The 12,412-nt window shown below is 42.3% G+C and overlaps 1 protein-coding gene across 1 annotated transcript; it reads left to right on the forward strand.

Annotated features, from left to right (window-relative positions):
- Window positions 1–8,479: 8,479 nt before the first annotated feature.
- LOC109175453 lies at window positions 8,480–12,127 on the forward strand. The gene is made up of 3 exons (XM_019324714.1): window positions 8,480–8,926; window positions 9,824–11,871; window positions 11,962–12,127. The coding sequence occupies exons 1-3, from the start codon at window positions 8,480–8,482 to the stop codon at window positions 12,125–12,127; spliced, it is 2,661 nt and encodes an 886-aa protein (XP_019180259.1).
- Window positions 12,128–12,412: the final 285 nt, after the last annotated feature.

Below are 12,412 nucleotides of genomic sequence, written 5' to 3' on the forward strand. Positions count from 1 at the left end.
GACAAAATTACAAAATTTTCCCGCGCTTTTTCTCTGCTTCATTGATTTCCATTCGTCTGATATGATCTCATCTTACGATCCTAATATATTTGCACAACCGCACCTGAGAACATGACCGTTGTAGACACCAAAAATTTGAATCCAACAAATGGACTGATAAATGGTTATTGGACCGACGTCGAGATTAATTACTAGGCCAATTTAATTAATTGGATCATAGAAATTAATTTAATTTGATTAGTTCAATTAAATTTGACTTGGACTGTTGAATTAATTAGTTAATTGGCCCAAGCCCATTTCATATTTGAATTATAATTATAATAATAATTTAAATATAATATAATTTTATTATATTTGAATTAAATAATTATAATTTAATTTAAATTTGGATTAGATTATCGAATAATGAACCTAGACTTGATTTCGGGCAAGGTTCATTTTCCTAAATAAATAATTAACTAATTAATTAATTAAAAAGGGGGAGTTTGTTGAGGAATGTTGGTTAGGCTCTTACTATAAATAGAGCTTTCATTTTCATTCCAAAACACAATAATTGAAGACTTGAGGAGTTGAGAGCATTTGAAGAACTTAAAGACTTGAAGGCTTTGAAGGCATTGAAGAACGCTTGAAGACTTGAAGGCATTTTGCAAGTTTTGAAGATTTTGAAGGCAATTTGAATCCATTGCAGGTACTTTGAAGCTTGGCAGAGTTGATTGTCTCGAAGATCTTGAAGTCTTTTGAAGGCATTTGAAGATCTTAAGGAAATTTGAATCCATTGCAGGTGCTTTGAAACTTTGCAGGGTTGATTGCTTTGAAACTTGGCGGTTGCTGTTGAAGATTATGCCAATTGAATCCCCGAAGCTACGCCATTTGAATCCCGGAGGCACTTTAGTAGATAACGTTAGTGAAGAATCAGATGACTACACAGAGATTTTGTACCCGCACCTTGAATTATACACACTGTAAACTGATTTTGTGAAATATATACAAAGTTTTTTTTTTTTTTTTTTTTTTTTTTTTTTTTTTTTTTTTTTTTTTTTTTGTGTTTACACCCGCATTTGAACACACACACACACACACATTACATGGAATATACTTATTTGGAAAATTAATTAACATGTCGGGTGTTATCATGAAAATATCATACTTAAATTATTTGTAAAATTATTTTAAACCTTTGATTCGTTTAAATTTTCCGAAAACTCTTTTTTTTTTTTTTGTTTTTGTTTTTTTTTTTTTTAAAATTTCTAACATACACTTAATATATACATATATAAATATAGAATACTAATTCAAATCTTAAGGAAGATTGTATTACTGTTGCTTTTCATAGGAAGGTCGTAAGTTAAAATATCACAGTTCAGGATTAATAAGTTAGAGTGTACTTAAAAAAAACTCAAATCACTAACACAAAATGATGAAACGGATATTACATATATTATATATGCATATTGTAGTGATAAGAACATATACTTATGTGTAGAGAGAGAGAGAACATAGCATGACCCCTAGGGACAAAGGGAGCAATCTGTGCCCGAGTTTCGGGGACGAAGCTCTTTGTTAGGGGGGAGGGTGTAACATCCCGTGTTACGGTCTCCGTATCAGGATTAATTATTTAATTAATTCTGTTATCATATAATTAAAAAAGATTTAATCATACTAGAATCTCCATTAATCAATTAAGTGTGATCTACGGTGGACCATGAACCCTTATCTTTAACCAAGTCCTTAATTCTATAAGGAATAGGAAAAGTGGACCTTTACCATTCGGGCCCTAGTTAGGACTCATAAATCTATATATAGGGACTTAGGGAGCATTTAGAAACCCTACCACAGTTAATTCTACCACACAAGATATTCCCGAGGGAAAACCTACAAAGGAATTCCTCTGCCACCAAACGTAGAGATATCCACTGGAGGGAAATCTTAGAGAAGAACCTTAGTAGCCAAGGATATTGATTAGGGCTAAGAGGTAACCCATGTCTCAACAAAACCTATTTTCCTTGCTATATCTTATTCATTGGCTCCTTTGATAATCGTATGTGTAATTCTGTGATTGAGTCTTGATAGAGCCCTTGCAAAGGATTTATATTGTGCTTATTTGATAATCTTGATGTTCTTGATATTGTGATTGATTATATGTATGATCTCGTATTTTAATTATGTCTAGAGCCCTAGGGTTTATATCATGAATTTTGTATTATAATGCCCTTGGTATGTTTGGGTGGGATTATGCATGATCGGGTGTGGAGTCTAGCCTAGGACTTGTGTTTAGGACTTTGCATATAGATTTCTTAATATTCCTGTAGTTCAGGATGCTCTTGAACCGTTATATGATTTATATTGAGTCTTGGCATGTTTAGGAATCGTGTTAAAATGTATTTTGTATGATTCTTGGTTTGTTTCTGTTAATTGAATACGTGGTGTTGTCGTTATGTGTTTGAATGTGTCTGGACATGGTTTCGGGTTCCACGAGAGATCCCAGGACCGAAAGTTGCCTATGAGTCAGTGGGGGGTAGGTGGGGGCAGGGGTGCCCGCCACCTACCCGCTGCCCGTGTCTATTATTCCAGCGGGCAGCCGACTGCTCGCCAGGAACCCGCTGGAATGGGGTGTCGCCGCCGGCGGGTGGCCGGCGGATGGTCCTCCACCCGCCACCCACCCGCTGGAAACTCGGCGTGGTTCGTGGTGTTTTTCCCGTTTGATATTTCCCCGTGTCCCATTGTACCCCGTTGTCGTGTATGAGTCTCGTTTGGTGTTTTGGGTATCATTCTAGGAATTCATGTGTAACACATGTCATTGTGTTGTGTCTTGATTGTTATTTGATTATGTGTTAATTGATTGAATGATGATGAGTATTGTGGTTGTTGCGCAATGGCTGGTGTGAATGATGATGATGAGATTGTGATTGGTGGAAATGAATTGTTGGAGATTGGCACCACTTGTGCCCGGTCATTGTACTAAAGGTACAGGCCATAGCGGTTACTATGCTGAAGGCACAAATCCACCTTAGACTTGCTTGCCTTTGAGCATGAGTCAGGTTATAAGTGCTGCGGTGTCATGTTAGAGCTATATGCGTTAACCCCTTGATATTAGTACTAGAGGTGCGGATCATGTGAATGGCACTACGGCACTATCTTGATATGTTGGTGGTTGATTGGTGGTTTGTCGGTGGGGGCATGTAATTGCTTGGAGGTATATGTTGGAACTGATATAAGGACGGAGGGGAGCTACAAGGTTGGAACTTGGTATAAGGTTGGAGGATGAATTGTGTGCTTTGATGACTACTTGCTAATTGATTGTTTTGAATGCCTTGGTTGCCTCTAATTGTTATTTATATGCTTATCTGCCCGTTATGTCTTGTATTGCGTTCTTAGGATGCATGTTAGTCTTTATGATTATTCTATACTGTTGAGTCTGTTAACGTGTCTTGAGTCTTGATCTTGGATTTAAACTAGAGTCTCGTAAGTATATATGTATTCCAGTTTCAAAATGAGTTTCTTATATCTATCTATATTATACTTAACGCGTTGGAGTGGGTTACCATCATTATTCGCTGACGGTTGTTAAACCGAATGTTTTTCAGGTGATGAGCATTAGCTACGGAGCGCGCTAGTCGGAACCGTGGACTTAGTTTAGTTAGTTCTAGCATAGTAGATGGCCTATGTGCCTTGGGTTGTAATTGAATATCGACTTATGGATTGACCATGCTTGGTTAGTTTAGCCTGTGCACCTAGGTTCTCAAACCTAGGTGTGGCATAACACCCCGACTCTTATGGATAGATTATGCTCTGTTTGGGATTTAAACGTTAGATTCGCCTTTATTTTATAAGTTTTAAATATCTTAAAATTCTGGGGTGTTACAGTTGGTATCAGAGCCTAAGTTCGACCCTAGGACAATGCCTTTAGGATAAGTTCGACCCTAGGACAATGCCTTTAATCTATCTACAGGCCACTAGCGCGCTCTCCAAAGCTACTCAACCTGTAAAAGATAAGGGATAACACCCGGTCAGCGAATAATGCTGGTAACCCACCAGCACGCGTTAAGTATCATAATATACATAGATATTGTAAGCATTGAAAAATTTAAATAATATTGTTGGACCGTGGTGGATAATTGATTGTTAAATTAATTACTTTAATTAGGCTAATTGGACTAATATTTATTTAATTGGGTTAATTAAATGGCCCATTGAATAATTAATTAAATGTAATTGGATGTTGGATTGTTCGGCCCGAGATGATGAAATATTTAATTGAGTTGGACCAGGCTGCTTGTATGAATTGGGTTGCCTAATTAGCGGGCTTGACTTGGTCTTGGCCCACTAAAATTATATGTGGATTATATAATTTTGAGGAATTTGAATATTTGATATTATTTGGAAATTTAATGAAATGATGAATCTGGACGCAATGGTGTCCCGATACATTCCTTAATTTAATTAAAGTAATTAAATTAAATAAGGAATTAAGAGTTGGTTGGAGATTTTCCCTCACTCTCACCACTATAAATAGTGGTTTCATTTTCAAGAACTGGGGCTCTGAAAATCTGCATAACGAAGTTCTGCCAAAATCTCGCCAGGATATCGTCTGGAACACGCCCGCAGTTATATATTTACTGCGTATATTGCGCTGAGGAATACGCCGTTTGAACACCGGAAGCCCTTCTTTGAAGATCAAACTGCATATTAGCCCTTCATTGAAGAACAAGCTACATAATTCCGGATGCCCTTCAGCAAGGAACTACTTCCAGTTCGGCATACTCCCGAACTCGGCATACTTCAAGTTCGGCATACTCCCAAACTCGGCATACTTCCAGTTCGGCATACTCCCGAACTCGGCATACTTCCAGTTCAACATACTTTGAACTCGGCATACTTCAAGTTCAGCATACTCTGAACTCGGCATACCTCCAACAAGGAACAAGGAACTACTTCAAGTTCAGCATACTCTGAACTCGGCACACTTCCAATTTGGCATATTCCAAATTTGGCACACTTCTAATAGGCATACTTGTAGTAGAGAATCAGAGGACTTCTCCTATACAGAGATTGTACCCCTCCCGTTTGATATATACTTGATACTACTTGTAACCGATACTTTGAATTTTGAATATATACAATTCAAGTTTTTCGCGTTTACATATTTTGGCACGCCCAGTGGGACAGCTCTGCCTCTCATCTCTCTACTACTATATCTCTACCTGCGCATCAAATGGCATCGAACAATCCCATGTTCAGGAGGACCTATGCCCAAGCTACCAAGTCTACGCCCGTAGCTAGCTCTGGCACTACCTAGATAACGCAAGGTCCGCTGACAAGGAACCGTGCAAAGGATTTGGGGGTCCAAGTGCCTGAACCTCAGTCCATGGCACGACGGGTGGTTCGAAGGCTCGACAAGGCCCCTGCTGCCTCAAAGGCAATTGCTTTTGCTGGAAGTCCACCCTCTCCCAAGGGAGCTACCGATGGTGGTAGTCCAACTTCTATGCAAGGGAACGCTATTAGCGGGACCACTTCCCCCGTAACTCCGCCACATCCATTATGGAAGGCTGCACCTGAGTGGTCGCATGTCTACAACGTCATGCCGGCCATGGCGACAAACACAGAGTCTGTGGAGGAGCAATTAGCTAGAATTGCTAAGTCTCTGGAAGGAATGGCTGTCACTCTCCAAAATCAAGAGAAACGGCTTAACACCCTCGATAATAGGGTAGGAAGCATCATGGAGGAGCAAGGAAGCCGTGCTCCAGGAAAGCAACCTGAAGGGCAAGAAGAGGTTGGTCAGCAATCACCACCACCTCATGTTAGCCATGTGGTAGGAGAAGCTGCTTCCCACTTACCTGCAACTGAGAAAACAATTCCAGTTACCGAAGGCATGATACCGGTGGATCAGTTGAAGGACTACATAATGGGGGCCATCAAAGGCAAGTTGGATGAAGGCCAACCTTCATATTCCTATGCTAAGCCCTACACACAAAGAATTGAGGAATTGAAAATGCCCTACGGCTATCAACCTCCTAAGTTCCAGCAATTCGATGGCAAGGGAAATCCCCGACAGCACATTGCTCACTTTGTGGAGACCTGCAATGATGCAGGGACTTATGGCGATCTGTTGGTAAAGCAGTTTGTCCGTTCATTAAAGGGAACTGCGTTTGATTGGTACACTGACCTTGCGCCCGACTGCATTGATAGCTGGCATGATATGGAACGTGAGTTCTTAACTTGTTTCTATAGCACAAGGAGAACGGTTAGCTTCTTGGAACTCACCACTACTCACCAGTGGAAGGGTGAACGTTCCGGTGCCTACATCGAAAGGTGGAGGGAACTATGCCTGAATTGCAAAGAAAGAATATCCCAAAGTTCTGCAATTGAGATGTGCATCCAAGGAATGCACTTTGAACTCTCCTATATCCTACAAGGGATTAAGCCAAAGTCCTTCGAAGAGTTATCCAGTCGTGCTCACGACATGGAATTGAGCATCGAAGCCAGCGGAGGGCACAACATATTGAACTTGCCTAGCTCATCCAATGCACCTGGAAAACAAGAAGTTAAAAAGTAGAACAAACCTTTTCCAAAGCAGGAAAAGAAAGAAGTGATGAATGTGAAGGCTACTCCTATGACAGTCTTCACTAAGGCAACTGAAAGGCCTAGGTCAAGATCATTTTCTGGCCCGTCAAGGGGTGGTAGAAGGCCGACAATTGAAGAAAGGCAGGAGAAGACTTATCCTTTCATGGATTCCGATGTATCTCCCATGTTTGATGAGCTACTCAAACTTAGGCTCATTGAGTTGCCTGAAATGAGACGTCCTGAGGAAGCTTCAAGGGTGGATGATCCACACTATTGCAAGTACCATCGTCTTCTTGGTCATCCGATTGAGAAGTGTTTTATCTTCAAAGATAAAGTAATGGCACTGGCCAGGGATGGGAAAATTGAGCTTGCCGATGCCAAAGTGAGCTCAAATCAAATCTCGATTACACCCGGACGGTTCACTCCGCTGTGTACTGAAAAGGAAGATGGGAAACAACGGAAGCGTCCACTCCCCTTCATTGTTAAGCATGCTGCTGGTCAAAGTTCAAAACCACAGCAAAATGATAACACATCCGGAGGAAAATGGGTGATTGTCACTCATAGAAAGAAGAAAGTTGAGCCTGTGAAGCATCAAAAACACATAGTGAAAAGTTGGTTTGAGAAAACCTCAAAAAATACTCATGCCCGCAAATCAAAGACGAAGGGCCATGTCAAACAACCACGTGCACCAGTTCCTTTGGCTCAATATATGCCAAAGGGATTTGATCTTCAAGGGGCAGGCACTTTTAGCTCCTGCCTAAATACGAATGACAAGCGAGAAGACGGAGGGGAATGTTCATCTCCTAAACACATCGAGGATGAGGAAGTGTTAATGCATAAGGCTACTTCCTACTCCACAGAAATTACCTTCAAGGATGAAGACTTGTTACTTGGAGGCACGCCACACAATCGCCCACTATTTGTTGAAGGCTATACCCGTGGGCAAAAACTCAAAAGAATTATGGTTGATCAAGGCTCAGCTGTCAACATCCTATCCCTCCGAGCTGTGAAGGACCTTGGTATATCTACAGATGAGCTTGCCCAAAGTCGTCTAATGATACAAGGCTTCAACTAGGGAGGGCAAAAAGCAATCGGCATCATCAGACTTGACTTAAGAATTGGAAACCTAAGTTCAGGCGTCCTCTGCCATGTCATAGATGCAAGGAAATCTTATAACTTGTTACTTGGAAAGCCATGGATACATGAAAATGGGGTGGTACCCTCGTTTTGGCATCAATGCCTCATATTTGAAAAGAACGGCGTAGTTGAAAAGGTTGTCGCCGATGAAAGCCCTTTCACAGAGGCTGAGTCTTACTTTGCGGATGCAAAGTTCTACATTAAAAGGAAAGTTATTGTTGAAGATATTGAGGAAAGCAATGACGATCCACCTTCCCAATCAAAGTCAAAGGGAAAACAAGTTGTAGAGGGAGATCAACACAACACAAAACTCATCTTCCCGCTTGCAAGGATTGATACACTCAAAACAAATGCAGCAAAATCATCTGAAGAGAAATGTGGTGATAAAGTGGGCCAAATATTCCCCGCCAAACGTACCGAGGGTTTCGACCCTAACGCTTATAAGCTTCTAGCCAAGGCTGGCTATAACCCCAACGAGCCACAGAAGTTGGGAAAGCTTATCCCAGAAGCCGGTGGTATAAGCAAGGCAAGTCACCAAGAACCTCAAACTCGCAAAGGGTTGGGCTATGTTCCCCCTAAACCAGTGCGAATTCTTATAAACAGGGCTGCAAGTAATTGTATCTCCGCGGAGGGAAGCAAGTATGATCCAAAAATCACTCCTACCAATGATAATGGGCAAGACAAAAAGAAGTCAGTCTTCGACCGAATCGGTAAGGCGGACTCTCGACGCTGAGTCTTTGATAGACTGGGGTCAAGTCCTAAAGCCTTAAAGAGAAAGTCAATGCATGATCGACTTGGAGCTGTCCAAGTTATTAAAGACAGTGCCAATGTTCCTGTTGAAGTGGAACCTCCCAAAAGGCTTAGAAGCATGATTCCTTCTCGGATGAGACGAGAAACATATATTCATGTTTCATGCGGTGAAGTGTTGAAAGTCCAACCGAAGACCATTGTACACACTCGCGTACATAAAGAAGAAAATGAGGAAAGCGTAGGCTCAAGTGATGACGTACCACCAACTACTCAGGAAGAGGTGGCATCGTCGTTCCATATCACGTTATGTGATGAAACCCCGATTGAGGGAGAAGATGCAGAAGAGGCACCCCATGAGTTAGAAGAAGGGGTACGAGCCGCGGTGGACGAATTAAAAGAGGTTGATCTGGGAACGCCTGAAAATCCTCGTCCTATCTTCATTAGCGCACTCCTATCCGATGAAGATGAAGAAATCTATGTCACATTGCTGAAAGAATATATTGATGTCTTTGCATGGACATACAAGGAGATGCCAGGGTTAGACCCAAAGGTAGCTGTGCACCGCTTAGCAGTGAAGAAGGGGTGTCGCCTGGTTAAGCAAGCTCAACGACGCTTCCGCCCCGAGCTCATTCCCTCGATTGAAACAGAAGTTAATAAGCTTATTGAGGCTGGCTTCATTCGTGAAGTTAAATATCCAACCTGGATATCCAGTATTGTGCCTGTGCGCAAGAAGAATGGCCAGATCCGCGTCTGCGTAGATTTTCGGGACCTCAATGTGGCATGCCCGAAAGATGACTTCTCGCTTCATATCACGGAGTTAATGATAGATGCCGTGACTGGGCATGAGATCCTGTCATTCATGGATGGCTCCTCCGGCTACAATCAAATCTGCATGGCGCTGGAAGATGAAGACTTAACTGCATTCCGAACGCCGAAAGGCATCTACTGTTACAAAGTAATGCCCTTTGGTTTGAAAAATGCAGGTGCTACATACCAAAGGGCTATGCAGACAATATTTGATGATATGCTCCATAAAATGGTCGAATGCTACGTAGACGACCTGGTTGTGAAGTCAAAATTGCGCACAAATCACTTGGTGCATTTAAGGCAAGTCTTCGACCGCCTACGAAAGTTTCAACTGAAAATGAACCTCCTGAAATGTGCTTTTGGGGTTGCTGCTGGAAAGTTCCTCGGGTTTACTGTTCGACACAGGGGCATCGAGATTGAACAAGCAATGATTGACGCCATAATGAAGATGCCTGAGCCGAGAAACCTTCATGAGCTTAAAAGCTTACAAGGGAAGTTGGCTTACATCCGAAGGTTCATATCAAACCTAGCAGGAAGATGTCAACCTTTTAGTCGGTTGATGAAAAAGGGCATCTCATTCATATGGGATGAGGCATGCAAGAACGCATTTGAGAGTATCAAGTCATACTTGATGAAGCCGCCTGTGCTAACTGCTCCTGTTCATGGCCGCCCGCTGATCCTTTATATTTCCGCCCAAGACAGTTCTGTGGGCGCCTTGCTTGCTCAAGAAAATGACAAGGGGAAGGAGAATGCTCTCTACTATCTCAGCAGAATGATGACCCCGAACGAGTTAAAGTACTCCCCAATTGAAAAGCTATGTTTAGCACTTGTGTTCTCTATCAAAAAACTTAAGCACTACTTCGAGGCTCATACCATCCGGCTTGTTTCCAAAGCGAACCCGGTGAAATATGTTATGGCGAAGGTCGTTCTCTCCGACCGCCTCGCAAGGTGGTACTTATTGTTTCAACAGTTTGAAATTGTATATGTGCCGCAAAAGTCTGTAAAGGGGCAAGCCTTGGCCGATTTCCTAGCGGACCACCCAATACCTGCTGAGTGGGAGTTGTCTGACGATTTGCCTGATGAAGATGTGCTTGTCATTGAAATACTACCCCCATGGAAGATGTACTTTGATGGAGCTTCACATAGAGAAGGGGCAGGTGCTGGAGTTGTCTTCGTCACTCCAGAAAGTGAGATGTTGCCATATTCATTCACCTTGACCGAGCAATGTTCAAACAACGTTGCTGAGTATCAAGCATTGATACTCGGGCTCGAAATAGCGGCTGACATGAAGCAACTGAGAATTAACATTTATGGAGATTCAAAGTTGATCATAAACCAAGTGTTGGGTCTATATGAAGTGAAAAAGGCGGAGTTAGTCCCATATAACAACTATGCAAAGATACTAATGCAATGGTTGGGGGACGTCACAATTGAACATGTACCGAGGAAGGAAAACAAGCAAGCTGACGCCTTAGCCGCATTGGCTTCAACTATTACTCATCCTGCAGCCCGAGTGCGGGTATGTCAAAAGTGGGTGGTTCCACCAATCTTCAATGAAGACAGCTCAGTTGATGAAACTGTTGAACTCCCTACTGCCTCAGTGTATGATATTGGCAAAGACGACTGGAGGCATTCGCTGATTGACTACCTCGCTGATGGAAAGTTACCCGAAGATTCACGTAAGAGGGTGGATATAAAGCGTCGAGCTCCTCGCTTCATCTACTATAAAGAGATGTTGTATCGTCGTTCATTCGAGGGAGTCTTTCTCCGATGTTTAGGGGAAGAGGAAGCTTTACAAGCTATGCAAGAAGCTCACTCTGGGGTTTGCGGTGCACATCAATCCGGTCCCAAGTTGCACTTCCACATTAAGCGAATGGGATATTATTGGCCTGCAATGGTAAAGGATTGCATAGACTATGCTCGAAGATGCCAAGCTTGTCAATATCATGCAAACTTTATCCATCAACCACCAGAACCTCTGCACCCAACAGTTGCATCTTGGCCATTTGATGCTTGGGGACTTGATGTGGTTGGCCCAATTACGCCTAAGTCATCTGCAGGGCATGCCTACATATTAGCTGCCACCGATTACTTTTCAAAATGGGCTGAAGCCGTGGCATTGAAGGAGGTGAAGAAAGAAAATGTTGCAGACTTTCTCCGTGTCCACATCGTCTATCGATTTGGTATCCCGCGATATGTCTTAACAGATAACGGGAAGCCATTTGACAACAAGTTGATGGACAAGATCTGCAAGCTTTTTGACTTTAAGCAACGAAACTCATCAGCTTACTATGCAGCTGCGAATGGGCTTGCTGAAGCTTTTAACAAGACCCTATGCAATTTGTTGAAGAAAGTGGTTTCAAAATCGAAAAGGGACTGGCATGACAGAATGGAAGAAGCTTTGTGGGCGTATAGAACCACATACCGCACACCTACTCAAAGCACTCCATATTCTTTGGTGTATGGTGTGGAAGCGGTCTTGCCTCTAGAGCGCCAAATACCTTCCTTAAGGTTGGCTATACAAGAGGGGCTTACTGACGAAGAAAATGCTAAGTTACGCTTGTCTGAGTTGGAAGCCTTGGACGAAAAATGTCTGCAAGCGCAACAAAGCTTGGAGTGCTATCAAGCTCGCATGTCTAGAGCTTTTAACAAAAGGGTTAGGACCCGTTCCTTTCAAATTGGGGACAAAGTCCTAGCTGTTCGCAGGCCCATCATTGTCACAAGAAAAACTGGCCACAAGTTCACTTCAAGGTGGGATGGTCCCTACGTGATTTTGGAAGTTTACACAGGCGGGGCTTATAAGCTAATTAGTGAAGATGGTTTGAAGATCGGTCCGATTAATGGAAGGTTCCTAAAGCTTTACCACCCTTAAACTTGGGGTGTCAACACAAGTCATGAAGATGTGATGAATGACTGATCCACAAAAAATGCAGCATGTGGTTAAACTGCTAATGCATCTCGCTTTGTCTATGGGTGGGCCCAAATCATAGACGCTCCTGGCCCGCATGAGTCTAAACTGTGAACGGCTCTACTTTATAAAAACAAAATCAGTTGAACTACGTTTGACTTGATCTCCTTCATAGGAGTACGTAGGCAGCTTAGAAATCAAATTATCTAAGTTCAGTCATAACAAAACAAATCCAACTCATGTTGCAAG

Source organism: Ipomoea nil, unplaced genomic scaffold, assembly GCF_001879475.1.
Source record: "Ipomoea nil cultivar Tokyo-kokei standard unplaced genomic scaffold, Asagao_1.1 scaffold0164, whole genome shotgun sequence".
In the NCBI taxonomy this organism is placed as follows: Eukaryota; Viridiplantae; Streptophyta; class Magnoliopsida; order Solanales; family Convolvulaceae; genus Ipomoea; species Ipomoea nil.

Coding starts and splice junctions, on each gene's coding strand:
- LOC109175453 (XM_019324714.1), top strand. CDS start 8,480: ATGCATGATCGACTTGGAGCTGTCCAAGTTATTAAAGACAGTGCCAAT. Junction 8,927..9,823: donor ATGAAGATGAAGAAATCTAT/GTCACATTGCTG, acceptor TTGATGAAAAAG/GGCATCTCATTCATATGGGA. Junction 11,872..11,961: donor CAAGCGCAACAAAGCTTGGA/GTGCTATCAAGC, acceptor AGCTGTTCGCAG/GCCCATCATTGTCACAAGAA.